We start from the raw sequence: 27,504 nt of genomic DNA, 5'->3' as shown, positions 1-27,504 counted from the left end.
TCAAAATCCCAGCAAGTTATATTGGCAAAGTGATTCTAAAGTTTTTATGGAGAGGCAAAGAGCCAGAATAGTCAACACACTATTGAAAGAGAAGAACAAAGTTGGAGGACTGACACTACCAGACTTCAGAACTTACTGTAAAGCTATAGTAATTAAGACAGTAAGATATTCACAAAAGAATTGACAAATAGATCAATGCAAAGAATAGAAGCCCAGAAATAGACTTTCATAAATATAATCAACTAACCACTAACCTGTGACAAAGGAATGAAGATGATAAATGTAGGAAAGATAGTCTTTTCAACAAATGATGTTGAACAACTGGATATCTACAAGCTTAGAATGAATCAAGGCGCTGACTTTATACTTTTCACAAAAATTAACTGAAAATTGACGATAGACCTAAATGTAAAGCTCAAAACCATAGAATGCCTAGAAGATAACATAATGAAAAAATCTAGATGACCTTCAGCTTGGTGATGACTTTTTAATTACAATACCAAAGGCATGATCCTTGAAAGGAGAATTGATAAACTGAACTTCTTTAAAATGAAAAACTAAGGACACCTGGGTGGCTCAGCGCTCGAGCACCTGCCCCTGGCTCAGGGTGTGATCCGTGGTCTCAGGATCGAGTCCCACATCGGGTTCCCTGTCTGGAGCCTGTTTCTCCCTCTGCCTATGTCTTTGCCTTTCTCTTTCTGTGTCTTTCATGAATAAATAAATAAAATCTTTAAAAAAAAAGAAAAACTATTATATGAAAGATACCATCAAGAGAATGAAAAGACAAGCCCTGGATTGAGGGGAAAACATTTGCTGAAGAATATTGGATTAATGACTGTTATCCAAAATATATAAATATCTTTTAACTCTACAATAGGAAAATGAAAACTCCAAGTAAAAATGCCAAAGACCTTAACAGACATCTCACCAAGACAATGAACATCTCAGATAAGCATGTGACAATATATTCCATATCATATGTCATTAGGTAAGTGCAAATTTAAACAAGATACCACTACCTACTTACTAGAATGGCCAAACATCCAGAACACCGACAATACCAAATACTGGCGAGGATATGGAGAAACAGGGACTCTCGTTCTTGATGGTGGGAATGTACAGTGATATAGCACTTTTGGATGACAATTTGGTAGTTTCTTACAAAAGCAACCATAATTCTACCATACTGACCAACAGTCACATTCCTCTGTATTCTCAAAGGAGAGGAAAAGTATGACCACACAAAAATCTGCACATGGATATTTAAAGCAACTTTATTCGTATTTGCCAAAACTTAAGCAACTAAGGTTTCTTGCAGCAGGTGAATGGATAAAATAAATTTGGCTATATCCAGACAATAGGATAGTATTCAGCAGTTAGAAGAAATGAGCTATGTATGATATCATGAAAAGACATGGAAATACATTAAATACATAACACTGAGTGAAGGAAGCCAATCTAAAAAGGCTACATACTGTATGATTTCAACTACAGATCTTCCATATGATGGGGTTATGCCCTGAAAAACCCATTGTAAATAGAAAATATTGTTAAACATGCATTTAATACACCTAACCTACCAAACAGTATAGCTTAGCCTACTCTACCTTAAATGTTCTCAAAACACATACATTATTCTACAGTTGAGCAAAATAATCTAACACAAAGCCTATTTTATAATACAGCGTTGAGTTTATTGGATGTAGTAGTGAATGTGAAAAAGAGTAGTATAGTTGGTATAGAATGGTTTAAAGTATATTGGGTGTTTACCCTTTTGATCTTGCGGATGACTGGGAGCTGTTGCTCACTGCTCCTGCCCAGTATTCTGAGAGGACCATACAACGTATCACCAGCAGGATCTCTTAAAAGATCCAAATTCAAAACGAGAAATACAGTTTCTATTGATTATGTATCACTTTTACACTCTGGTAAGGTCAAAAAATAGTAAGTCAATCCAGTGTCAGTGACAGTCTGGAAAAGGCAAACCTGTAAAGACAATAAAAAGATGTGTTTTCATCCCCTTTTTCATTCATGAGAATTATAATTATTCTTTGATCATTCTGACCAGGAATTTATCAATTTTATTAATCTTTTCAAGAATGAATTTTTGCTGTCATTGACTTTTCTTCATTTTTTTCTATTTCACTTATTTATATTTTTAAATGATTTTTATTTTTGAGATATCTTATAAATACCACATATTTATTTTATTTACTTACGTTTTTAATTATTTTTTCCCATGTTTACTTGGTATTTTGTTTTTCCACCTGGATTCCTAAGGTAAAAACTTAAGATTACTGATTTGAAACCTGACTCCTTTTATAATATATGCAATTAATGCTATAAGTTTCTAAGTTATGTCCCACAATTTTATATGTTGTGTTTCCTTTTTCATTCAGTTCAAAATATTTTCCAATTTTACTTCACAAACTCATTGCCCCATTGGTTGCTTAGAAGTATGCTTCTGAACTTCCAAATAATTGGGAACTTTCCACATATCTTTTTGTCTTGGTATTTAATTTCCTGTGATAAAAGAAGATACTGTGCATAATTTCAGTTCCTTTAAATTTATCAAGACTTGTCATATGCCCAGCATCAGGTTTGTGTTGGCCAGTGTTGCATGTTTGCTTGAAAAGTATGTATATATTGCTTGTGATAATTGTAGTTTCTGTAATGTCAGTTGGGTCTGGTTGGGTGATAGTGCTTTAAAATCTTTCACATTGTATCTTTAATATTGTCTATTTCATATTGTGTCAGTTACATAAAGAATATTATTCTTTATAATATTCCGATTATTTCAGACTTATACCTCACACTTCAGTATTTTCCAGTTTTGCTTCTGATTTTTTTTTTTTTATGATTTTATCCATTTATTCATGAGAGACAGAGAGAGAGGCACAGACACAGGCAGAGGGAGAGGCAGGCTCCATGCAGGGAGCCCGATGTGGGACTCGATCCCAGGTCTCCAGGATCACACCGCTGAAGGCGGCGCTAAACTACTGAGCCACCTGGGCTGCCCTGCTTCCAATTTTGAAGCTTTGTGGCTAGCTACATACATATTTAGTATTATTTTATCTATTGAAAAATTTATCCCATTATCATTATAAAGTGCCCTTCTTTGCTTTGGTGATATTTCTTATGGTGAGGTCTACTTTATCTAATATTAGTATCACCATTTCCACTTAGTGTTTTCAAGGTAAGTCTTTTCCCGTTCTTTTAGTTTTAACTTTATATCGTCATTTCTTTATATATTTTTGTGCACCTCTTATAATTGTCATATGTGAGTCTTCCTTTTCTGTTTTTTCTGACAGTGTCTATTATTTGCAGTTTTTAATTAATTTACATTTACTGAAATTACTGGTGTGGTTGTTTTTTTTAAGTGGACTATTTCACTGTCATCTGTTCATCTGTTGTTTGTTCCTGTTTTTCTTTTTCCCTTTCTGCCTCCTTTTGGATTACTTTTTTTAGTATTCCATTTTCTGTCCTTTATTAATTTAGTATTTCTACTACTTTATTTTTAGTGTTTGCTTCATTTAAGATGTATAACCTTAAACTATCACAGGATAACTTTATAAAATATTAAGCCATTTTAGTATAAATTTAGAATCTTACAGTAGCATACTTCTATCTTCTCTTTTATGCAAGTACTGTCTTATATTTTACTTCCATGTGTATACTGCAAATCACACTGTAATTTTAATTTTTCTTCTAATTATTCAGTTTTCTTTTACATTATTTACAAAACCATACCCTGTCCTTTTCAATTTTTTCAAATAGTTCTCAAGTTCCATCTCTTATCCTTGTTCTTCACATGGATTACTTCCTGTAACAGTTTTTATTGCAGGTCTACTGGCAGTAGATTTTCCTATCATTTGTTTGCCTGAAAATGTTTATTTGACTTTCATTTCTGATTGATGTTGAATTATGTGATAATGGTTTTGGTCTTTCAGCACTTGACAATATTGTTCTATTGTCTTATGCTAAGGTTGTCCCTGATTAAAACATAGCACACAACCCCTGAAACTAGCAATTCACTATGTGTTAAATTAACTTGAATTTAAATAAAATCTTAAAAAAAAGGCAGCACACATTCTAATCCTTCTTTAACTATATATAATATTTCTTGTTTTCATTTGGCTGCTGCTTAATATGTTTTTCATATGATGGTTTTAAACAATTTCATTATATGGTTTTCTTTGTGTTTTTGCTTGATATGGTTTTCTTTGTGTTTTTCCTGCATGGTGTTCATTAAGTTTCTTGAATCTGTGAGTTTATGTTTTCTCTCAAATTTAGGAAAATTTTGGCCAATGTTTCTTCAAGCATTTTTTTTCTGTGCTGTACTATTTCTTTTTCTTTTATGGGATTTCAGTTGCATTTAAAATAGTGTTTGATGTTGTTCCACAGGTCAGTTTTTTTTCCCCTCTGCATCAATTTGCTACTGCTCTGCTTCTGTTGCTTTATATGATGTTTTCTTTTGTTTGTCATTTACTATTAAAATTTTCCACTGAATTTTTCATTTCATGTGTTGCATTTTACATCTCTCTGAGTCTCTTTTGGTTCTTTATTATAGTTCTAATTTATCTATTTCTAATTCTGATTGTTCTTATTTATATTTATGGTTTCCTTTACTTCCTTTAACATATTTATGAATTTATCTGAAGTCCATCATACTTGTAATTTCTCCATCTGAAATGGTTTATTGACTGATTTTTTAAATTAATTTTTATTGGTGTTCAATTTACCAACATACAGAAAAACACCCAGTGCTCATCCCATCAAGTGTCCGCCTCAGTGCCCATCACCCATTCCCCTCCAACACCCGCCCTCCTCCCCTTCCACCACCCCTAGTTCATTTCCCCGAGTTAGGAGTCTTTATGTTCTGTCTCCCTTCCTGATATTTCCCAACATTTCTTTTCCCTTCCTTTATATTCCCTTTCACTATTATTTATATTCCCCAAATGAATGAGAACATACACTGTTTGTCCTTCTCCGATTGACTTATTTCACTCAGCATAATACCCTCCAGTTCCATCCACGTTGAAGCAAATGGTGGGTATTTGTCGTTTCTTTTTTTTTTTTTAATTATTTTTTTATTATTTATTTGTGATAGTCATACAGAGGGAGAGAGAGGCAGAGACATAGGCAGAGGGAGAAGCAGGCTCCATGCACCGGGAGCCTGATGTGGGATTCGATCCCGGGTCTCCAGGATCGTGCCCTGGGCCAAAGGCAGGCGCCAAACCGCTGCGCCACCCAGGGATCCCGTATTTGTCGTTTCTAATTGCTGAGTAATATTCCATTGTATACATAAACCACATCTTCTTTATCCATTCATCTTTCAATGGACACTGAGGCTCCTTCCACAGTTTGGCTATTGTGGCCATTGCTGCTAGAAACATCGGGGTGCAGGTGTCCCGACGTTTCACTGCATCTGAATCTTTGGGGTAAATCCCCAACAGTGCAATTGCTGGGTCGTAGGGCAGGTCTATTTTTAACTCTTTGAGGAACCTCCACACAGTTTTCCAGAGTGGCTGCACCAGTTCACATTCCCACAAACAGTGTAAGAGGGTTCCCTTTTCTCCGCATCCTCTCCAACATTTGTTGTTTCCTGCCTTGTTAATTTTCCCCATTCTCACTGGTGTGAGGTGGTATCTCATTGTGGTTTTGATTTGTATTTCCCTGATGGCAAGTGATGCAGAGCATTTTCTCATGTGCATGTTGGCCATGTCCATGTCTTCCCCTGTGAGATTTCTCTTCATGTCTTTTGCCCATTTCATGATTGGATTGTTTGTTTCTTTGGTGTTGAGTTTAATAAGTTCTTTATAGATTTTGGAAACTAGCCCTTTATCTGATACGTCATTTGCAAATATCTCCTCCCATTCTGTAGGTTGTCTTGTAGTTTTGCTGACTGTTTCCTTTGCTGTGCAAAAGCTTCTTATCTTGATGAAGTCCCAATAGTTCATTTTTGCTTCTGTTTCTTTTGCCTTTGTGGATGTATCTTGCAAGAAGTTACTGTGGCCGAGTTCAAAAAGGGTGTTGCCTGTGTTCTCTTCTATGATTTTGATGGACTCTTGTCTCACATTTAGATCTCTCATCCATTTTGAGTTTATCTTTGTGTATGGTGAAAGAGAGTGGTCCAGTTTCATTCTTCTGCATGTGGATGTCCAATTTTCCCAGCACCATTTATTGAAGAGACTGTCTTTCTTCCAATGGATAGTCTTTCCTCCTTTATCGAATATTAGATGACCATACATTTCAGGGTCCACTTCTGGGTTCTCTATTCTGTTCCATTGATCTATGTGTCTGTTTTTGTGCCAGTACCACACTGTCTTGATGACCACAGCTTTGTAGTACAACCTGAAATCTGGCATTGTGATGCCCCCAGCTATGGTTTTCTTTTTTAAAATTCCCCTGGCTATTCGGGGTCTTTTCTGATTCCACACAAATCTTAAAATAATTTGTTCTAACTCTCTGAAGAAAGTCCATGGTATTTTGATAGGGATTGCATTAAACGTGTAAATTGCCCTGGGTAATATTGACATTTTTTTTTTTTAATTTTTTTTTTTTTATTTATGATAGTCAGAGAAAGAGACAGAGAGGCAGAGACACAGGCGGAGGGAGAAGCAGGCTCCATGCACCGGGAGCCTGACGTGGGATTCGATCCCGGGTCTCCAGGATCGCGCCCTGGGCCAAAGGCAAGCGCCAAACCGCTGCGCCACCCAGGGATCCCGTAATATTGACATTTTTACAATATTAATTCTGCCAATCCATGAGCATGGAATATTTTTCCATCTCTTTGTGTCTTCCTCAATTTCTTTCAGAAGGGTTCTATAGTTTTTAGGGTATAGATCTTTTACCTCTTTGGTTAGGTTTATTCCTAGGTATCTTATGCTTTTGGGTGCAGTTGTAAATGGGATTGACTCCTTAATTTCTCTTTCTTCAGTCTCATTGTTAGTGTATAGAAATGCCATTGATTTCTGGGCATTGATTTTGTATCCTGCCATGCTACCAAATTGCTGTATGAGTTCTAGCAATCTTGGGGTGGAGGCTTTTGGGTTTTCTATGTAGAGTATCATGTCATCGGTGAAGAGGGAGAGTTTGACTTCTTCTTTGCCAATTTGAATGCCTTTAATGTCTTTTTGTTGTCTGATTGCTGAGGCGAGGACTTCCAGAACTATGTTGAACAGCAGTGGTGAGAGTGGACAGCCCTGTCTTGTTCCTGATCTTAGGGGAAAGGCTCCCAGTGCTTCCCCATTGAGAATGATATTTGCTGTGGGCTTTTCGTAAATCGCTTTTAAGTTGTCAAGGAAAGTTCCCTCTCTCCCAACACTCTGAAGGGTTTTGATCAGGAATAGATGCTGTATTTTGTCAAATGCTTTCTCTGCATCTCATGAGAGGATCATATGGTTCTTGGTTTTTCTCTTGCTGATATGATGAATCACATTGATTGTTTTATGAGTGTTGAACCAGCCTTGTGTCCCAGGGATAAATCCTACTTGGTCATGGTGAATAATTTTCTTAATGTGTTGTTGGATCCTATTGGCTAGTATCTTGTTGAGAATTTTTGCATCCATGTTCATCAGGGATATTGGTCTGTAATTCTCCTTTTTGGTGGGATCTTTGTCTGGTTTCGGAATTAAAGTGATGCTGGCCTCATAAAACGAATTTGGAAGTACTCCATCTCTTTCTATCTTTCCAAACAGCCTTAGTAGAATAGGTATGATTTCTTCTTTAAACGTTTGATAGAATTCCCCTGGGAAGCCATCTGGCCCTGGACTCTTGTGTCTTGGGAGGTTTTTGATGACTGCTTCAATTTCCTCCCTGGTTATTGGCCTGTTCAGGTTTTCTATTTCTTCCTGCTCCAGTTTTGGTAGTTTGTGGCTTTCCAGGAATGCGTCCATTTCTTCTAGATTTCCTAATTTATTGGCGTACAGCTGTTCCCTAATATGTTTTTAAAATCGTTTGTATTTCCTTGGTGTTGGTAGTGATCTCTCCTTTCTCATTCATGATTTTATTAATTTGAGTCTTCTCTCTCTTCTTTTTAATAAGGTTGGCTAATTGTTTATCTATCTTATTAATTCTTTCAAAGAACCAACTCCTGGTTCTGTTGATCTGTTCCACAGTTCTTTTGGTCTCGATTTCATTTAGTTCTGCTCGAATTTTAATTAACTGTCTTCTTCTGCTGGGGGTGGGGTCAATTTTTGTTTTTTCTCTAATTCCTTTATGTGTAAGGTGACCTTTTGAATTTGAGTTCTTTCCAGTTTTTGAATGGATTCTTGTATTGCGATGTATTTCCCCCTCAGTACTGCTTTTGCTGCATCCCAAAGATTTTGAACGGTTGTATCTTCATTCTCATTAGTTTCCATGAATCTTTTTAATTCTTCCTTAATTTCCTGGTTGACCTTTTCATCTTTTAGCAGGATGGTCCTTAACCTCCACGTGTTTGTGGTCCTTCCGAACTTCTTGTTGTGATTAAGTTCTAATTTCAAGGCATTATGGTCTGAGAATATGCAGGGGATGATCCCAATCTTCTGGTATCGGTTCAGACCCGATTTGTGACCCAGTATGTGGTCTATTCTGGAGAAAGTTCCATGTGCACTTGAGAAGAATGTGTATTCAGTTGAGTTTGGATGTAAAGTTCTGTAGATATCTGTGAAATCCATCTGGTCCAGTGTATCATTTAAAGCTCTCGTTTCTTTGTATATGTTGTGCTTAGAAGACCTATCTAGTGTAGAAATAGCTAGATTGAAGTCACCAAGTATAAGTGTATTATTAGCAAAGTATTTCTTCAGTTTGGTTATTAATTGGTTTAAATATTTGGCAGCTCCCACATTCGGGGCATATATATTGAGGATTGTTAAGTCCTCTTGTTGGATAGATCCTTTGAGTATGAGATAGTGTCCCTCTTCATCTCTCACTATACTCTTCGGGGTAAATTTTAATTTATCTGATATAAGGATGGCTACCCCTTCTTACTTCTGAGGAGCATTTGAATGGTAAATGGTTCTCCAACCTTTTATTTTCAGGTTGTAGGTGTCCTTCTGTCTAAAATGAGTCTCTTGTAGACAGCAAATAGATGGGTCCTGCTTTTTTATCCAGTCTGAAACCCTGCGCCTTTTGATGGGGTCATTAAGCCCGTTCACGTTCAGAGTTACTATTGACAGATATGAGTTTAGTGTCATCATATCTATTCAGTCCTTGTTTTTGTGGATTGTTCCACTGAACTTCTTCTCAAAGGGGAATTTTAAGAGTCCCCCTTAAAAGTTCTTGCAGAGCTGGTTTGGAGGTTACATATTCTTTCAGTTCCTGCCTGTCTTGGAAGCTCTTTATCTCTCCTTCCATTTTGAATGAGAGTCTTGCTTGATAAAGTATTCTTGGTTGCATGTTCTTCTCATTTAGGACCCTGAATATATCCTGCCAGCCCTTTCTGGCCTGCCAGGTCTCTGTGGAGAGGTCTGCTGTTACCCTAATATTCCTCCCCATAAAAGTCAGGGACTTTTTTTCTCTTGCTGCTTTAAGGATCTTCTCCTTATCTTTGCATTTGCAAGCTTCACTATTAAATGTCGAGGTGTTGAATGGTTTTTGTTGATTTTAGGGGGGCGGATCTCTCTATTTCCTGGATCTGAATGCCTGTTTCCCTTCCCAGATTAGCAAAGTTTTCAGGTAGGATTTGTTCAAATACATATTCTGGCCCTCTGTCCCTTTCGGCGCCCTCGGGAACCCCAATTAAACGTAGGTTTTTCTTCCTCAGGCTGTCATTTATTTCCCTTAATCTATCCTCATGGTCTTTTAATTGCCTGTCTCTTTTTTCCTCAGTTTCCCTCTTTGCCATCAACTTGTCTTCTATGTCACTCACTCGTTCTTCCACCTCGTTAAGCCTCGTCGTTAGGACTTCTAGCTTGGATTGCATCTCATTCAATTGATTTTTAATTTCTGCCTGATGGGATCTAAATTCTGCAGTCATGAAGTCTCTTGAGTCCTTTATGGTTTTTTCTAGAGCCACCAGTAGCTGTATAATAGTGCTTCTGAATTGGATTTCTGACATTGAATTGTAATCCATATTTTGTAACTCTGTGGGAGAGAGGGCTGTTTCTGATTCTTTTTTTTGAGGTGAGGTTTTCCTTCTAGTCATCTGTATCTTTGGGGTAAATCCCCAACAGTGCAATTGCTGGGTCGTAGGGTAGCTCTATTTTGAACTCTTTGAGGACCCTCCACACAGTTTTCCAGAGTGGCTGCACCAGTTCACATTCCCACCAACAGTGCAAGAGGATTCCCTTTCTCCACATCCTCTCCAACATTTGTGGTTTCCTGCCTTGTTATTTTTCCCCATTCTCACTGGTGTGAGGTGGTATCTCATTGTGGTTTTGATTTGTATTTCCCTGATGGCCAGTGATGCGGAGCATTTTCTCATGTGCTTGTTGGCCATGTCTATGTCTTCCTCTGGGAGATTTCTGTTCATGTCTTTGGCCCATTTCATGATTGGATGTTTGTTTCTTGGGTGTTGAGTTTAATAAGTTCTTAATAGATCTTGGATACCTGCCCTTTATCTGATATGTCATTTGCAAATATCTCCTCCCATTCTGTAGGTTGTCTTTTAGTTTTGTTGACTGTTTCTTTTGTTGTGCAGAAGCTTTTTCTCTTGAAGAAGTCCCAATAGTTCTTTTTTGCTTTTGTTTCCCTTGCCTTTCTAGATGTATCTTGCAAGAAGTTGTTGTGGACAAATTCAAAAAGGTGTTCCCTGTGTTCTCCTCTAGGAGTTTGATGGATTCTTGTCTCACATTTAGATCTTTCATCCATTTTGAGTGTATCTTTGTGTCTGGTGTAAGAAAATGGTCTAGTTTTATTCTTCTGCACGTGGCTGTCCAATTTTCCCAGCACCATTTGTTGAAGAGACTGTCCTTTTTCCAGTGGATAGTCTTTCCTGCTTTGTCGAATATTAGTTGACCAAAAGACTCCACCCCAAGATTGCTAGAACTCATACAGCAATTTGGCAGTGTGACAGGATACAAAATCAATGCCCAGAAATTAGTGGCATTTCTATACACTAACAGTGAGACTGAAGAAAGAAAAATTAAGGAATCGATTCCATTTACCATTGCACCCAAAAGCATAAGATATCTAAGAATAAACCTAACCAAAGAGGTAAAGGATGTATACCCTAAAAACTACAGAACACTGCTGAAAGAAATTGAGGAAGACACAAAGAGATGGAAAAATATTCCATGCTCATGGATTGGAAGAGTTAATATTGTGACAATGTCAATGCTACTCAGGGCAATTTACACATTTCATGCAATCCCTATCAATATATCATGGACTTCCTTCAGAGAGTTGGAACAAATCATCTTAAGGTTTGTGTGGAATCAGAAAAGACCCTGAGTAGCCAAGGGAATATTGAAAAAGAAAACCAGAGCCTGGGGCATCACAATGCCATATTTCAAGCTGTACTACAAAGCTCTGATCATCAAGGCAGTGTGGTCCTGGCATAAAAACAGACACATAGATCAATGGAATAGAATAGAGAACCCAGAGATGGGCCCTCAACTCTACACTCTTTGTTTTAAAGTCAATTTTGTCCAATATAAGTATTGGCTTTCTTTTAATGTCATGTGCATGATAAGTGTTTCTCCATCCCCTAACTTTTAATGTCCAGATGTCTTTATTTTTTTTTAAGATTTATTTATTTATTTATTCATGAGAGAGAAAGAGAGAGAGAGAGAGGGAGGCAGAGACACCGGAGGAGGGAGAAGCAGGCTCCATCTAGGAGCCCGATGTGGGACTCAATCCTGAGACTCCAGGATTGTGCCCTGGGCCAAAGGCAGGTGCTAAACTGCTGAGCCACCCAGGGATTCCCCCCCGCTTTTTTTTTTCTTTTTCAGATGTCTTTAAGTTGAAATGAATAGACAGCATATAAATGGGTCTTGTTTTGGTATCCACTCTGTCATCTTATTATTATGTCTTTTGATTGGCATTTAATCCATTTACATTCAAAGGAATTATGGACACATATATATTTATTGCCATTTTTAAAAACTGATTTTGTGGTTGTTTTTGTAGTTTTTCTCTGATCCTTCTTTTCCTCTCTTTCATGGTTTGCTGGCTTTTTTTTCTGATGTACTTGGATTTCTCTCCCTTTGTTCTGTGCATATGATTATGGTTTTTGATTTGTGGTTATCATTTTGTTTGTATATAGCATATACTATATATAGCAATCTCTACTAAGCTGATGGTCCCTTATATTTGAACCCATTTTTTCTCCTGTCTCTCTATGTTTTTAGGTCTGTGGTGTCATATTTTACTTATTTGTGAATGTTGTGAATCCTTTGACTAATATTTTCAGATATACTTACTTACTGCTTTTTTGTTTCCTACTTTTCATATTTTTACTTATAGTCTTTCCTTTCCTCTTAAAATGTCCTCTTTAATATTTCTTCTGGCCTGATTAAGTGATCATGAACTCCTTTAGGTTTGTTTGTTTGTTTGTTTGTTTTTAATCTAAGAAACTATCACTCCTCCTATTCTGAATGGTAGTCTTGCTAGTTAGAGTATTCTTAGCTGCAGATTTTTCTCCTTCAGCACTCTGAATATATAATGTTACCCACTTGTGACTTGTAAAGTTTCTGTTGAAAAATGTGTGGGAAATATCAGAAAGGGAGACAGAACATAAAGACTCCTAACTCTGGGAAACAAACTAGGGGTGGTGGAAGGGGAGGAGGGCGGGGGGGGGGTGTGAATGGGTGGCGGGCACTGAGGGGGCACTTGACAGGATGAGCACTGGGTGTTATTCTGTATGTTGGAGAATTGAACACCAATAAAAAATAAATTTATTTAAACAAAAAGAAAAATCTGCTGATAGCCTTATGGGATTTCCTTTGTATATAACCTTCTCTTGCTGCTTTTACATTTTTTTTCTTTATCACTACTTCTTTCCATTTTAATTACTGTGTGTTTTGTTGTTGGCCTCCTTGGGTTGATTTTGTTGGGAGATCTCTGTGCCTCCTGGATCTGGATATCTGTTTCCTTCCCCAGTTTAGGGAAGTTTTCAGCTATTCCTCATACAAATTTTCTGTCCCTTTCTCTCTCTCTTCTTCCAAGACCTCTATAATATAAATACTATTATGCTTGATGGAGTCAGTGAGTTTCCTAAGTCTATTCTTATTTTGGATAACTTTTTTCTCTCTTACCTGTTAGCTTGATTATTCACCATTCCTCTGTCTTCCAGGTCAAATTCACTTCTCTGCTTCCTCTATCCTGCTATTTATTCTATCTAGTGTATTTTTAATTTCTTTCATTGTGTTGTTCATCTCTGGTTGGCTCTTTTTAATCTCTTTAGGGGTCTCACTGATGTCCTTCACTCTTTTCTCAAGTCCAGTGAGTATTTTATTATTGACTATTACTTTAAATTGTCTATTACTTATATCCATTTTGTTTAAGTCTCTAGCTGTGGTTTTGTCTTCTTTCTACTGGGACATAGTCCTCTGTCTCTTAAGTTTTGTCTTTTTTTTTTTAAGGATTTTATTAATTAATTATTTTATTTATTTATTTATTGGGGGGGGAGGCAGAGACACAGGCAGAGGGAGAAGCAGGCTCCATTCAGGGAGTCTGACGTGGGATTCAATCCTGGGTCTCCAGGATCACACCCTGGGCTGAAGGCAGCACTAAACCATTGTGCCACTGGGGCTGCCCTGTCTGTCTGTTTTTGTGAGGAAAGTCAGCTATGTCTCCTGCTCTTGAAAGTAGTGGCTAGGGCACGCACTTTTCACAAGGTGGCTCTGATCCTCTTCCACAGGGGGATGCACAGCCTCTATGGAGACCAGGGCTGGCTGGGGTTGCTCCACAAAGCACGCTGACTGGAAATGTAGTCTTAACAAGGTGGGCATGTCCTCCTAGAAGGTGACTGGCCCTTGAAGCTGGGACTACAACCGCACAAAGTACACAGGTTGGAAGATGGCATATTGGCAATGTTTATGCAGCTTTTCTGAGGGAGGGTATCCATAACTCCAGGGACTGAGGCAAGTGTGACTAGAAAGGGCAGATCCTTGGAAGTACAGAGGGAATGGGGCTTATTGTAAGCAAATGATGTCACAAGTGTCAAGGCTCTCCTGGCCCCAGTAGGTTGCCTTGTGTTTATGCTGAAGGAGAAGGAGAGGAAGATAAGCCTGAAATCTCCTTTGTTCCTGGAGATATCTCTCTGCCATCCCTGCCTCTTCAGGACACCAGCACCTCTGAGATGAGTAAATAACTCTCCCTTCCATATGTCACAGGTGTTTATTAAAGTGCTACTTCTATGCTGGGTATCCTCAGGTTGTTTATTGTCCTGTCTCTATAAGGGCAGGAATTCCACTCTCTAATGCCCTCTGGGCTCTCTCAGAGCCAGGCCCACTGATATTTAAAATTCTAGGCTTTAAGCCCCACTGATTGTGAGAACTCAGGAAATTCAGCCTGTCTTGCTTTCAAATCCAAATATTTTGTATATTCATCTTCCCCATGCAAGCTTCCTAGTGTGATAATCTGTTTCTCATCCTTATCCAACCCTGACCAAGGATGCCAATTGCCCTTTTAGTTCCCCACATCTCCACAACCTCCTACCCTCTTTGGTGTGACCTCTTCGCTACTTTTAGTTGTAGGGTTTGTTCTGCTAGTCTTCAGGTGGTTTTCTGGGTTTTATATGCTGATGTGAGTGTTCTCTGGTTGTATCCGTGGGAGGAGGTGAGTTTAGCATCCATCTACTCCACCATCTTTCCAGCCCCTTACATCTAAGCAAAACTGTATTTCTATCATAGTATGTAATTTGTATGTTTCTGTAGCAATACCTATAGTCTAAGATAACACTTAAGTTATAAACAGACCTTTATGCCTCATTCTGAAAGACATTATTTCAGACTGATATTTAACTTGTGAACCCGTGGCATATATTATGAATATTCAAAGTAGTATATTATCTGCTCCCCAAATATCCATAATAGAGATAGGACATTGAGTAATTTCATTTGGAGTGTGTTTGGTCATTTTTGTTTCTTAGAAGAAACAGCTAGCTTTAAGTTAAGTTGAACTGGAGATTTACTTTTGGAAAGGAGAAAGAAAAAACCTAATTACTAGCTCTGACCTTGAACTATTACAAGGAGAAAGACAAATCTTTGTGTCTCAAGTATAGTTTTGATGAACTTTCTACTAGTTTTAAATTGCTGAGTAGTCCTTTTCATGGCTAAATCCATGCATAATGAAGCTATCTTGAAGTGTGTGCAAAAAAGTAATATTTAAAAATAATCGACATGTAAAGTCATAAATGTATTGTAGGAGGAAATTTAGAATATGATAGAAAGTAGATACTTCAATAAGATGTGAACAATGAAGAAATCAGTTATAATTGTCTCTGATATTGGCATATTTACATGTGAATATACATGTTATTTGTCTGAGCTTTTAAAAGATTTCAAGGCCAAAGAGAATTGACATATTTTATTTTTTTCCTAGGCAACATATTTCTACCATTTTCCAACTGATTCCTTTTTTTTCTTTTTAAACAGTTTAAAAAAATTTTTTTTTATTTTTTTAAAATTTTTATTTATTTATGATAGTCACAGAGAGAAAGAGAGGCAGAGACATAGGCAGAGGGAGAAGCAGGCTCAATGCACCGGGAGCCTGATGAGGGATTCGATCCTGGGTCTCCAGGATCGCGCCCTGGGCCAAAGGCAGGCGCCAAACCGCTGCGCCACCCAGGGATCCCTTCCAACTGATTCCTTGCAGTAATTCTGGGAGGTCAATATAATCCTTATTTTAGATACGACAAAACTGCAGCTCAATGAAGTAACCTAAGGCTTAATAGCTATTAGGTGGTAGAGTCAAATTCAAGTTCTGTCTCTAATCTCCATGTTCTATGACACTTTGTTCTTCATTTAGTGAGAGTAATTTTAAAAGTAACAGTTATGATGATCAACGCAGAAGAGGCTATCCATTTTCCTTGCCTTTCTTCCTTGCCAGACTCTCCAGTATAATGCTATAGCTTTGTCTTATTCTAATTATGTTACCAAAAACGAAAACGAGTTCTGTGTTGGAAGATAATTTTTGACCCCCAAAGTTTTCCTTTCTAATTAATGCTGGGTGACCAAGTAGTGAAGCTTCTGTGTATGTTGAGAGAATATTTAGTTAAACAAGAATTTAAAAGAGAAATGTGTCATTAGACAATTTAGATACAGGTTTGATGCAATTCTGTTAAAAGTAGGAGTCCAGTATATTATCAGTCCTTTTAGTGTAGCATATAAAACATCTTTTTCTGGCAAAAGAGCCCTGTTTTTCTTCCTCTCTTTAATCTTCCTTCTTTTTTCCCAAAACAGGTCAGATTTTTTTTTTTAGACTTTGGCTCTAAATACCTTGGTTTTGAATCCATCCATGTATATTACCTTGAAGAAGCTTCTTCTCAGTGCCTGTTTCCTCATCTATAAAATGGTGAATTAGCCCATAACTTTATTGCAAGGACCAGATCAAGTATATTAAATGGTATATAACAGTTTAGAATGATATTGGGAATATTTTTAATGTGTGTATATACACATATATATGTATATACACACACATTTAAAGTATATAAATATATACATTACATATTGGCTATATATAATATTATGTATATATATTTATGTATACACAAATAAATGTCTATTTATTTATAAATAGACTGTTTTATAAACAGTGACCATAATTTGTCGCTAACATAGCTCATAGCCTTGAAAAAAATTCCAGTTTAGGTTTATTTGAGTGCTAGGTTTGTTGAATATTTAAAAACAAATCAGTATAATTCACCATATTAGTAGAATAAGGACAAAAATCCTGATTCTCTCAATGGATTTAGTAAAGGCAATACATCCATTCATGAGAAAAACTTTGCTTAGCAGAGTGATATTATTGAGGAAAACTTTTGGAATCTGATTAGGTATTAACTAAAACCTTAGAACATGAACAAAGATATTTGCAAATCATATTGCTGGGACATATAGCCAGAATATATAAAGACCTCTTATAGCTTACTAATAAAAAGACAAATGGGGGATCCCTGGGTGGCGCAGCGGTTTGACGCCTGCCTTTGGCCCAGGGCGCGATCCTGGAGACCCGGGATCGAATCCCACATCGGGCTCCTGGTGCATGGAGCCTGCTTCTCCCTCTGCCTATGTCTCTGCCTCTCTCTCTCTCTCTGTGACTATCATAAATAAATAAAAATTAAAAAAAATTAAAAAAAAAAAAGACAAATGGGCCCAATAATAAATGGGCAAGGGATCTGAGTAGATATTTCTCCAGCAAGATATGCAAATGGCCAATGTGATTACAAAAAGGCCCAATATCATTAGTTATCAAGGAAATGCAAATCAAATTTGTAATGAATTCTACTTCACACCAACTAAAATGGCTATATTTAATAAAATAAAGAAAACAAAGATGTGGATAAGTTAGAATCTTCATACCTCACTGATGGGAACATAAAATGGTCTATCTACTTTGGTAAATAATTTCTTAGTTCCTGAAAAGTTAAACTTAGAATTACTATGTGACTTAGTATTCCACTCATAGATCTATATGCAAGGGAACTGAAAATGTATGATAAAATAAAACTTGTATACATATGTTCATAGCAGCATTATTGAAAAGAGCCAAAAAGTGAACCAACCCAAATGTTCATCATCTGTTGAATGGTTAAGTAAAATGTGCATACCCATTACAATGAAATAGTATTTAGGAATAAAAAGATGAAGTACCAACACATGCTACGATGTTGATGAACTTTGAAAACATTATGCTAAGTGAAAGAAACCAGTCAAAAAAGGCCATGTATCATATGATTCCATTTATATGAAATGTCCAGGATAGGAAAATTCATAGTTACAGAATGATTAATGGTGTTTAGGGATGGGAGCAGGAGGGAAGAAATCAGAATTGGTTGCTAACATTTACTGCACTTTATTTAGGGAGTATAAAATGTTCCAAAGTTAGAGTTTGATGATGACTGCACAACCTTGTGAATATATAAAAAAACATTGAATTGTACATTTACATGGGTCAATTATATGGTGTTTGAATTATATCTCACTAAAGTTGGTTCAAAAAATAAAATGGCAGAAATAATGCTAAATATATGTATTGTACTGATAAAAAATAAGTTAAAGAGTCTTGAATTAAAAAATAATTCTTGAATTATGTGAGTGAAAAAGGAACTCCAAAATTCATACGCCTATAAATACAACGATTTAACTGGCAAAAACTGTCAGGTTCAACAATCAAAAACTTACTGCTACCAGGGTAAGAAAGCACCATGTAAGTAAGAAAGCACAATGAAGAAAAATCAGAAAAATGTCATTAAGAGTGTTTAGTGGCATTTTAATTTACCCCAATTTCATCTTCCACTCCCTAGCTCAGCAGCATCTTTGAAGACAACCACCTGCATCCCTGATACAGGTACCTAGTACTAGAGGGAGCAGATGGGACCTTACATTCAAGGATGTATAGTTGTTTTGACCTGTTTGATGGTTTTCTGAAAGATGTTGCCTTTCTTTCACCTAACTCAGAATTCTCCCAGAGCTGGGGAGGCTACCCTGGGGGCAATTGTCAAAACCAATTTAAAGGCAAATGTATTAGTCATTATAGTCTGGAGCAAGGGAAAACAGAACAAACAATAATCAAAAACTTGTAGGGGGTGGGGGAGGCTGAAGATTGAAATGCTTTGAGTAATAAAAGCATTGAAGAGCTCCCACATTCTCTGAAAAATCTAGAAAGCCACATGTATATCCAGGGCTGGATGCATGTTCAGAAAAGACCTGAGAAATTCCTAAGGTCTTGTCTCTGGCTGATCATCAGACTTCTATGCAGTGGGAATCAAAGGCTAAGGAGGAGTTGTAAACTGCCAGTGTTTTGTCAGTTTGCCTCAGCCACATACACAACTCATTTACAAATACTAGATTAAGACTTTTTTTTTTGGTCATTCCTGGTGTTTAAGTTATTCCCTAAGCTAATTGAACAGAGACTTCAGTGGCCATAGTGACAAAAAATACAAACTTGTAGTCAGAAAGATTACTAAACAAATATATAAAATTACATCAAGCCCCAAAACACACTCAAAGGAGGAGATTTTTATTTTCAGCATTGCCACATTATAATATTTAAGGTGTCTAGTTGTTAACAGAAAGTTACAAGGTGTTCAAACAAAAAGTTATCCTTTACACAGGAAAATAATATAGAAAGTGTCCAGGGAAAACCCAGACATTGGCCTTACTAGACAAATGCTTTAAATTAAAATGTTAAAATATGCCCAGAGAACTATATCCAACCAACTGAGGAATAGTAATAATGATATTATATTAAGTTATATTTTAACACATATAATTAAAATTATAAAGAGGAGTGAATAGAAATTTTGTTGAAAAATATAGTGATAGGGATCCCTGGGTGGCGCAGTGGTTTGGCGCTTGCCTTTGGCCCAGGGCGCGATCCTGGAGACCCGGGATCGAATCCCACGTCGGGCTCCCGGTGCATGGAGCCTGCTTCTCCCTCTGCCTATGTCTCTGCCTCTCTCTCTGCCTCTCTCTCTGCCTCTCTCTCTGTCTCTCTGTGACTATAATAAATAAATAAAAAAAAAAGAAAGAAAAATATAGTGATAAATGAAAAATTCACTTAAGAATTCAAAAGCTAATTTGGGCAAGTAGAAGTAAGAATTAGTGAACTTGAAGTTAGGTCAGTTGAGATTATCTCCACAGCCCAGAAGGAGGAAAGAATGAAAAAAAAATGAACAGAGTTTGAAAGATGTGTGGGACGAACACATACACACAACACCAACACAAGGAGTCCCACAAGGAGAGTAGAGAGAAAAAAGGACAAAGAATATTTGAGGAAATTATGGGTGGAAATATTCCAATTTAATGCAGGATATGAATCTGCATATCCAAGAAGCTTAACAAAAACTCTAAATAGGAGAAACTCAGAGATCCACACTATGATACATTTTAATCAAACTGTTATAAGACAAGGACAAAGAATCTTGAAAGCCACAAAAGTAGGGGCACCTGGGTGGCTCAGTTGGTTAAGCGGCTACCTTTGGCTCAGGTCATGAACCCAGGGTCCTGGGATGAAGCCCCATGTTGGGCTGCTCAGTAGGGAGTCTACTTCTCCTCCTCTGCTTCCCATCCCCTCCCCCAGCTCACGCTTGCTTGCTTGCTTGCTTGCTTGAATGAATGAATGAATGAATGAATGAATGAATGAATAAATGCAAGCAAAAGAGAAGCAGCTCTTCCTATGAAAACATTCTCAATATAATTACCAGCTTATTTCTCTCTGGAACATATAAAGTCTAGAAAACAGTAGGATGACATAATCAGTTTCCTGGTTAAAAAAAAAAAAACAAAAACAAACACATTGTCACCAAAAAATCCTATGTCTGGCAAAACTTTAAAAATGAAAGATAAATTAATTTGCTATAGTGACGCCTATGTTAGATTGATTAACCGTTGATGCCTATCCCTATTGATTCAGCAAGCTACAGCTAGTTAGACAGTGGCAGAGAAATGTTATCTCACGATTTTTCCAGACTTTCAGTATTTAGCAAATATAATAACAAAAACAAAGAAGACAAATCTTTGAGTGTCTAGTCATTTCCAGTGCCTTTTAAATTATTTCTAATGGTAGATATCTATTCTTTTATTTAGTTTTGCATTATATACCTCTTAAGGTATATGGATATTTAGCTGCTTCAACTATCTTATAGAAACTTATTTATAGGATTTCCAATTTAATTATCATGATTTTAACATTTCTGAAAAATAAGCCCCGTTCTGTACCAGGTCTATAAAGAGAAATGTTTTTATGAATCTCATCTTTATCCTATAAAGAAATACTTATCTTTTAGTCTTTTTTGATAGCATTTATGGTATTTCAAAGAAATATTCTCAGAGATCAAAGTGTTACACTAATGTTTCTAATATTGGGATAGAAAAACATAGGGTTTTAGTTTGTTATAAAAATTAGCAGCAAAATAACTTACAGTGATAAACTTTTCTCTCTTCAGAGCCAAGGAATATGAAAGTTTAATGGAAACAAAAAATTCTGGATCTGACTCGCCTTATAAAGCAAAGTGAGTATTTTATTCTACATTTTATTTCTCTATCTTACTGGTATCTGCCTATATGAAAGTTTATCTGAACTTATATTCCTCTGATCCTAGGCTTTATATCTGAAGCCTAGAACTTCATTCTTCTAACACAGTAGTTTCCAGCAGGAGACAGTTTTGCCAGGGGACATTTGGCTGTGCCTGGGGGTATGTGACCACATTTTGATTATCACAGCTTAAAGAAATGGTGCTTCTCCCATCAAATGCATAGAGACCCAGGAATGCTGTTAAACGCTCTTCAGTGGGCAAGACTGAAGCAAAGAATTTTCTCATCCAAAACATCAGTAATTAGAAAAATGCTGGTTCTTGCTCTGAGGAGAATCTTGCTCAGGATTAGTGCCAGGGCCGCCTGATGGATGAAGATTTAGACCCCACCACTGGGTGTAAGTGTAACTACACAATAGCTAGACAAAACCATCATCGTTTTGCTTTTCTCAAATATATTAGCAGTAGAGGTGCAGTGAAGAAGGTATTCAAAAACAATGCTGATGGGAGTGCAGGTTAATATAGTCTTATTGAAAGGCAATATGAATCCAGAGCTTAGAACTTCTACTTTAAGCTGCTGAGTGAAATAATGCAAAATGTGCCTAAGTATTTATATACCAAGATGACTATTTTAATATTATTTTCCATAGTGAAAAAGTCAAGAACGAACTGCCACAAATTGAGGAATATCTATAACCACTGGTTGGTGTAGATATGCTGTAGCATTTTAATGTAGCAATTATTTACATTTAAAACAAATCATGTTTCCTGTCAGAAATTAGATAACCCATCAGAAAATTACTTTTATTAATTATTGTTTTGGGGACGCCTGGTAGCTCAGTGGTTGAGCATCTTCCCTCGGCTCAGGTTGTGATCCCCGGGTCCTTTGATCGAGTCTGGCATCAGGAAGCCTGCTTCTCCCTCTGCCTTTGTCTCTGCCTCTCTTTCTCTCTGTCTCTCATGAATAAATAAATAAAATCCTTTAAAAAATTATTGTTTTGAATCTATTAGTCATTGCGATTCTAAAAAAAAATTGTAAAATATTAAAGAAGTTAACAAAATTACCAACATTATGATGATACTGTATATCTGGAAAACCTAAGAGAATCAAGTGAAAAACTAGTAGAAATTAGAGAATCAATTCAGTAAGATGGCTAACTACCAAATTAATGTGATATTAATAATAGCTAATGTTTACTGAACCTTTGCCTTATTCCTAGGCTCTTTACTTGTGTTGACTCCTTTATTCCTTGCAAGAACTCAATGAATTTCATTAGTGAAGCTAACTAAGCCTTACAAAGGATGAGTAACTTGCCTTAAGGTTATGCAACATCCTGGCTACAAAATTAATACTTTCTTTTCTGATAATCAGTTAGAAAACATAAATATCATTTATAATAGCAACAAAAAAAGTAAACTAAGAATAAACTTAACAAGAAATATGAAGGCTCCATAAAAATTGAAAACCTTAAAATGCTAACATTATAACAAAGAGTATATAAAAGAAGACTTATATGTAGAAAGACAAATTATACTCTTGAATAGAAAACATGGTATAGTAAATTTTCCAAATTCTCCTACAACCAAAGTGTAAGCTGAATAAAATAACTGTCTTTAAAACAATAGAATAATTTTAAAGAACATATAGAAAATGAGAAGTTCTAGAGGAAAAACTTTTTAAAGGAAATGAGGTAGGACTGTACTGACAGATATTTAATAATACCGTAATAATATCTAGGTAGGTAAAATAGTTTTGCATTGGCACATGAATAAAAATGCAAATTGATAAAGAGATTTTTATTTTATTTTTTTAAAGATTTTATGTATTTACAAAGATAGCCAGAAGAAGAAGAAGTTCAGCCATTCCTGGTGGCATGACCCTGTACAATATAACTGCTACTATTCCATCAAGAGGTGGTCTCATTTCGTTTCGTCTTGAATTTGTTCTGGCCTCTTTTTTTTTTAAATAATAAATTTATTTTTATTGGTGTTCAGTTTTCCAACATACAGAATAACACCCGGTGCTCATCCCATCAAGTGCCCCCCCTCAGTGCCCACCACCCAGTCACCCTCACCCCCCACCCTCCTCCCCTTCCACCACCCCTAGTTCGTTTCCCCGAGTTAGGAGTCTTCCATATTCTGTCTCCCTTTCTGATATTTCCTACCCATTTCTTCTCCCTTCCCCTCTATTCCCTTTCACTATTATTTATATTCCCCAAATGAATGAGACCATATAATGTTTGTCCTTCTCCGATTGACTTATTTCACTCAGCATAATACCCTCCAGTTCCATCCACGTCGAAGCAAATGGTGGGTATTTGTCGTTTCTAATGGCTGAGGAATATTCCATTGTATACATAAACCACATCTTCTTTATCCATTCATCTTTCGATGGACACCGAGGCTCCTTCCACAGTTTGACTATTGTGGACATTGCTGCTAGAAACATCGGGGTGCAGGTGTCCCGGCGTTTCACTGCATCTGTATCTTTGGGGTAAATCCCCAGCAGTGCAATTGCCTCTTGACTTGTTTTGACCTATAGACTACTATGGAAGCAATAGGTGATTCCCAAGACTTGGCCTTAGATGTTTCAAGGCTTCTGCTTTCAACTTCACTTTCTTGCTTCCCTGTGATTACCCTGTAAGGAAGCCTGGGCCAGCCCCCTTGAGGACAAAAGATCACTTGGTCATGGTGATAATCCTTTTAATATGCTGTTGAATTCATTCTGCTTGTTTTGTTGAGGATTTTTTTTTAAGATTTTATTTATTTATTCATGAGAGATACGGAGAGAGAGGCAGAGACACAGGTAGAGGGAGAAGCAGGCTTCCTGCGGGGAGCCTGATGTGGGACTCCGTCCCAGGACCCCGGGGTCACACCCTGAGCCAAAGACAGATGCTCGACCACTGAGCCTCCCAGATGTCCCTCTGTTGAGGATTTTTGAATTAATGTTCATGTGAGTTATTAATTCTTTTGAAGCCTCTGCTTGTGTTACCTTTGCTTATGTCCTGTTGGCCAAAGCAAGTCATCTCACCAAGTTCAGAGTCACTGTAGGAAACTAAACAAGTCATGGATAGTGGGATCCTTTAATGTAACAATATACTGCAGAATTTTCTCTGGATTCTCCTCTTACTTGACTGACTGCTCTACTTCAGTATTTTTTGCTTGGTTCTTTCTTGTCTCTTTGATTTTTGACACTAGCAGGCCTTTCTCCTGAGAATTCAAATGCAGAATTATTCCCTTGTTAATCTTTTTTTTAAAAGATTTATTTTGTTTGTTTGTTTATTTATTTATTTATTTATGAGTGTGGGGGAGAGAGAGAGAGAGACACACACACACACAGAGGGAGAAGCAGGCTCCATGCCGGGAGCCCAATTCGGGACTGGATCCCGGGACTCCAGGACCACGCCCTGGGCCAAAGGCAGGCGCTAAACCACTGAGCCACCCAGGGATCCCCCTTGTTAATCTTATTGAGGTTTATGACTTTAAACATTTAGTCACTGATGGATTTTAAGTGTTTGATTCCAACCTAGCCCTCTCCTCAGAACTCTAGACTCAAATATCCAGCTTCCTGTTTAGTGTTTCCACCTGGTTATCTGTCTCTTCAAGTGGCCCCCTCAAGTGAACATGTACAAATTTAAGCTCCTGGAATTTGCCTTTAAATCTTACCCTTCACATGTTTTCTCATTTTTATGAAATAGCAAATCCATCCTTTGAGACTAAAGTCTTTAAAGTCATCCTCTCTTTCCTCACACTTCACTTTCGGTCCACCAACAAATTGTCTTGGCTCTATCTTTAAAATATATTCAGAATCTGACCACTTTTCATTACCTCCACAATAACTAGTCTAACCGACTATTGTCTCTCATCTGGAATATTGTAGTAGGCTCCTAATTAGTCTTACACGGCTTCTGCTTTTCCTTACTTACTGGGTAACCAGGATGTTCCTTTAAATTATATATATAGAAAAAATAGCAGTAGCTATAGAAGCATAATTTATGAGTGTCTCCAAATCCTCACATAGACACCAGATTAATAGTTAAGAAAACCAAAAGCCATGGCAGCATTTACAACAAAACCACATTACCAGGTATCTCCAGGAAATCCAAACAGCCACCAGACCTGCATGGTATTGACATCAGTGTGAAAGAGAGCAAAAAGAAGCAATTGGGATAACAATTGTAAAGAAAGGAGGAGAACCCCCAAATAACTCATGTTTCCAATGCAAAGTGTAGGGAACCAATTTGACCAAAGCACCTGTACCTCATTTTCAAGTAGGTTCTCCTGGAAGTGCTTGTGAACAGTTTGCCTTGCTTTTTTGCATGTCCTAAATATCAAAAATCAGTTTTTCCAGTTGCAAAATCCTTAGTCTACATCTTTTTCTCAAGGATCTAAAATTTTGAAAAAATAACATAAAAGTTATAGTTTCTTATAGAACTATAAGTGATGTCCAAAAGAAAATATTACATAATAACTATCTCATAATTTTATAGTATGACTAAGAAAAATATCAGTGAATAGGAATTATATGCTAATAAACTGATCATTGTCTATTTTGGTAATGATATTAGTAATGTTATTTTGAGTCTATTGTGCATATAATATGGGATAAAGTAAAGGATGTTATGGAAACTAAGATTCTTCTATCCCATGTTCCTGAGAAGCTGAATTTTCAGTTTGCAGGAGATAGTAATGAAAGGAGAAAGGAAATAAATGTAATATAGAAGAAATCAGGTAACACCCCTATAAGACTGAATTTAAATTATATTAATTTATGGGGTATTTTATCTTTCAGAAAGTGGTGTGCGTATGTATATTTGTGTGCGTGTACATATTTGTATATACATATATATGTATATACACACATTTCTTTCCTAGCTCTATCTGTTGAAGAGGCATTGAAACAATGATCAACACAGTGGCAGTGAGTTCATTGATTTGGGACTTAAAATATCATTTCTCACTAAAAGAAGCAAGAACTTCTTAGAAAAGTGCCTGATTCTAGACCCAAATGCGCCATCGTACTAGATGGCAAGGAAGCTCTCAAAGATTGCTAGTGTTTTGTCAAAGGAATCAGTAGCCAACTTAAGAGTTTTCTACTGGACAAAAATAGGACAAGTTGAGCTTCCAAAAGGAAAATTATTATAACTGATTGAACTTGGTAACCAGATAGTAGACGAATTGTCTCCTTATTATTATAATTTTTAATTGTCTCCTTATTAAATTATTCTAGCTAATAAATGAAGATGATTCTTTCTCTCTTGCTCTAGTTACCCATCCCTTTTCCAGAAAAATTGGTCCTGAAGTCATTAGATGAGATACCCAAACAGCCATCTGCACCAGGGAGATGGCTGGAGGTATCAGTGACACAGTGAGAGATGTCAGAGCCTGAATAGGCTAAGGTGGACATTTATTTATGCAGGGCGTAAAAGGGGTGGCCAGATATGGAGTCTCAGAGCCCAAGCAGAGAGAAGGGAACTTCTACGTGAGATGGGCACCAAGGCCTGGTGTGGTGAGTCAGAGCAGAATGAGGATACGTGGAAGGGCATCCTAGCACAGTGTGTCAGAGCCCAAGTGAAGAGGGAAGCCTGACAAAGGCAACTGAATTGAAACCCAAGTAGGGTGAGAAGGCACAGTAGCCCAGTCAAGGGAGTCAGAGCCCAAGCAGGAGCATAATAGCATGCGTATAGAAACAAAGATTGGGGACACCTGGTGCCTCAGTCGGTTAAGCTTCTGCCTTCAGCTAGGTTCTTGATCCCCAGGCCTTGGGATTGAGCCTCGCACTGGGCTCCCTGCTCAGTGGAAAGTCTGTTGCTCCCTCTCCCTCTGCTGCTCTTCCTGCTTGTGCTCACTCTCTCTCTCTCAGATAAATAAATAAATTCTTAAAAAAAAAAAAAGAAAAGAAAAGAAACAAAGATGGATGTTATGTTACATGTAGGGTTTTGGTCAAATACATAAATATATTAAGGATGATGAAAGGCAGATTGCTCACTGCTGGAGAAGAGTTAAAAATATCCAGGAAAAATAGAAAGACCCTGTAGCAAATTGGAATTATAGGTATTTGTTTTAATTGTATTTCCCAATATATAGAAATAGAACTATAGATGTAAATGTGTAGGAATATATATATGTATATGATAAATTTTTTTTATTTTTATGTATAAAATAAATACATAAAATAAACATTTCCTAGTTCTTTCCCCTGAGAGTGAGGGCCTGGGAAAAGCAAGACTTCAATAGCAATACCCCAGCACATCAAGTACTCCTGTGTACTGTGAAGGCAAGGTAGTTCCTTAAAAGAGAAAGATGGGTTCTTCTTTCATGAGAAGGGAGCTGGCAGGCAAAAATGAAGGGTGTCCAATGTAGGAGGCAATGCATGT

General features: G+C 37.0%; 1 protein-coding gene across 6 annotated transcripts in view; it reads left to right on the top strand.

The window, feature by feature from the left end:
* The window catches only part of SCAPER (S-phase cyclin A associated protein in the ER), a 422,176-nt gene that overhangs the window by 176,241 nt on the left and 218,431 nt on the right, over nucleotides 1-27,504 (top strand). For all 6 annotated transcript variants that reach the window (XM_041742633.1, XM_041742638.1, XM_041742635.1 and 3 more), the window contains one exon: nucleotides 21,041-21,106. In XM_041742633.1, coding sequence (XP_041598567.1) covers nucleotides 21,041-21,106 — 66 coding nt within the window. The remainder of the gene's footprint in view (nucleotides 1-21,040; nucleotides 21,107-27,504) is intronic.

The sequence above is a fragment of the Vulpes lagopus genome, chromosome 2, assembly GCF_018345385.1.
Source record: "Vulpes lagopus strain Blue_001 chromosome 2, ASM1834538v1, whole genome shotgun sequence".
In the NCBI taxonomy this organism is placed as follows: domain Eukaryota; kingdom Metazoa; phylum Chordata; class Mammalia; order Carnivora; family Canidae; genus Vulpes; species Vulpes lagopus.
This window is presented reverse-complemented; position numbering and strand designations above follow the sequence as displayed.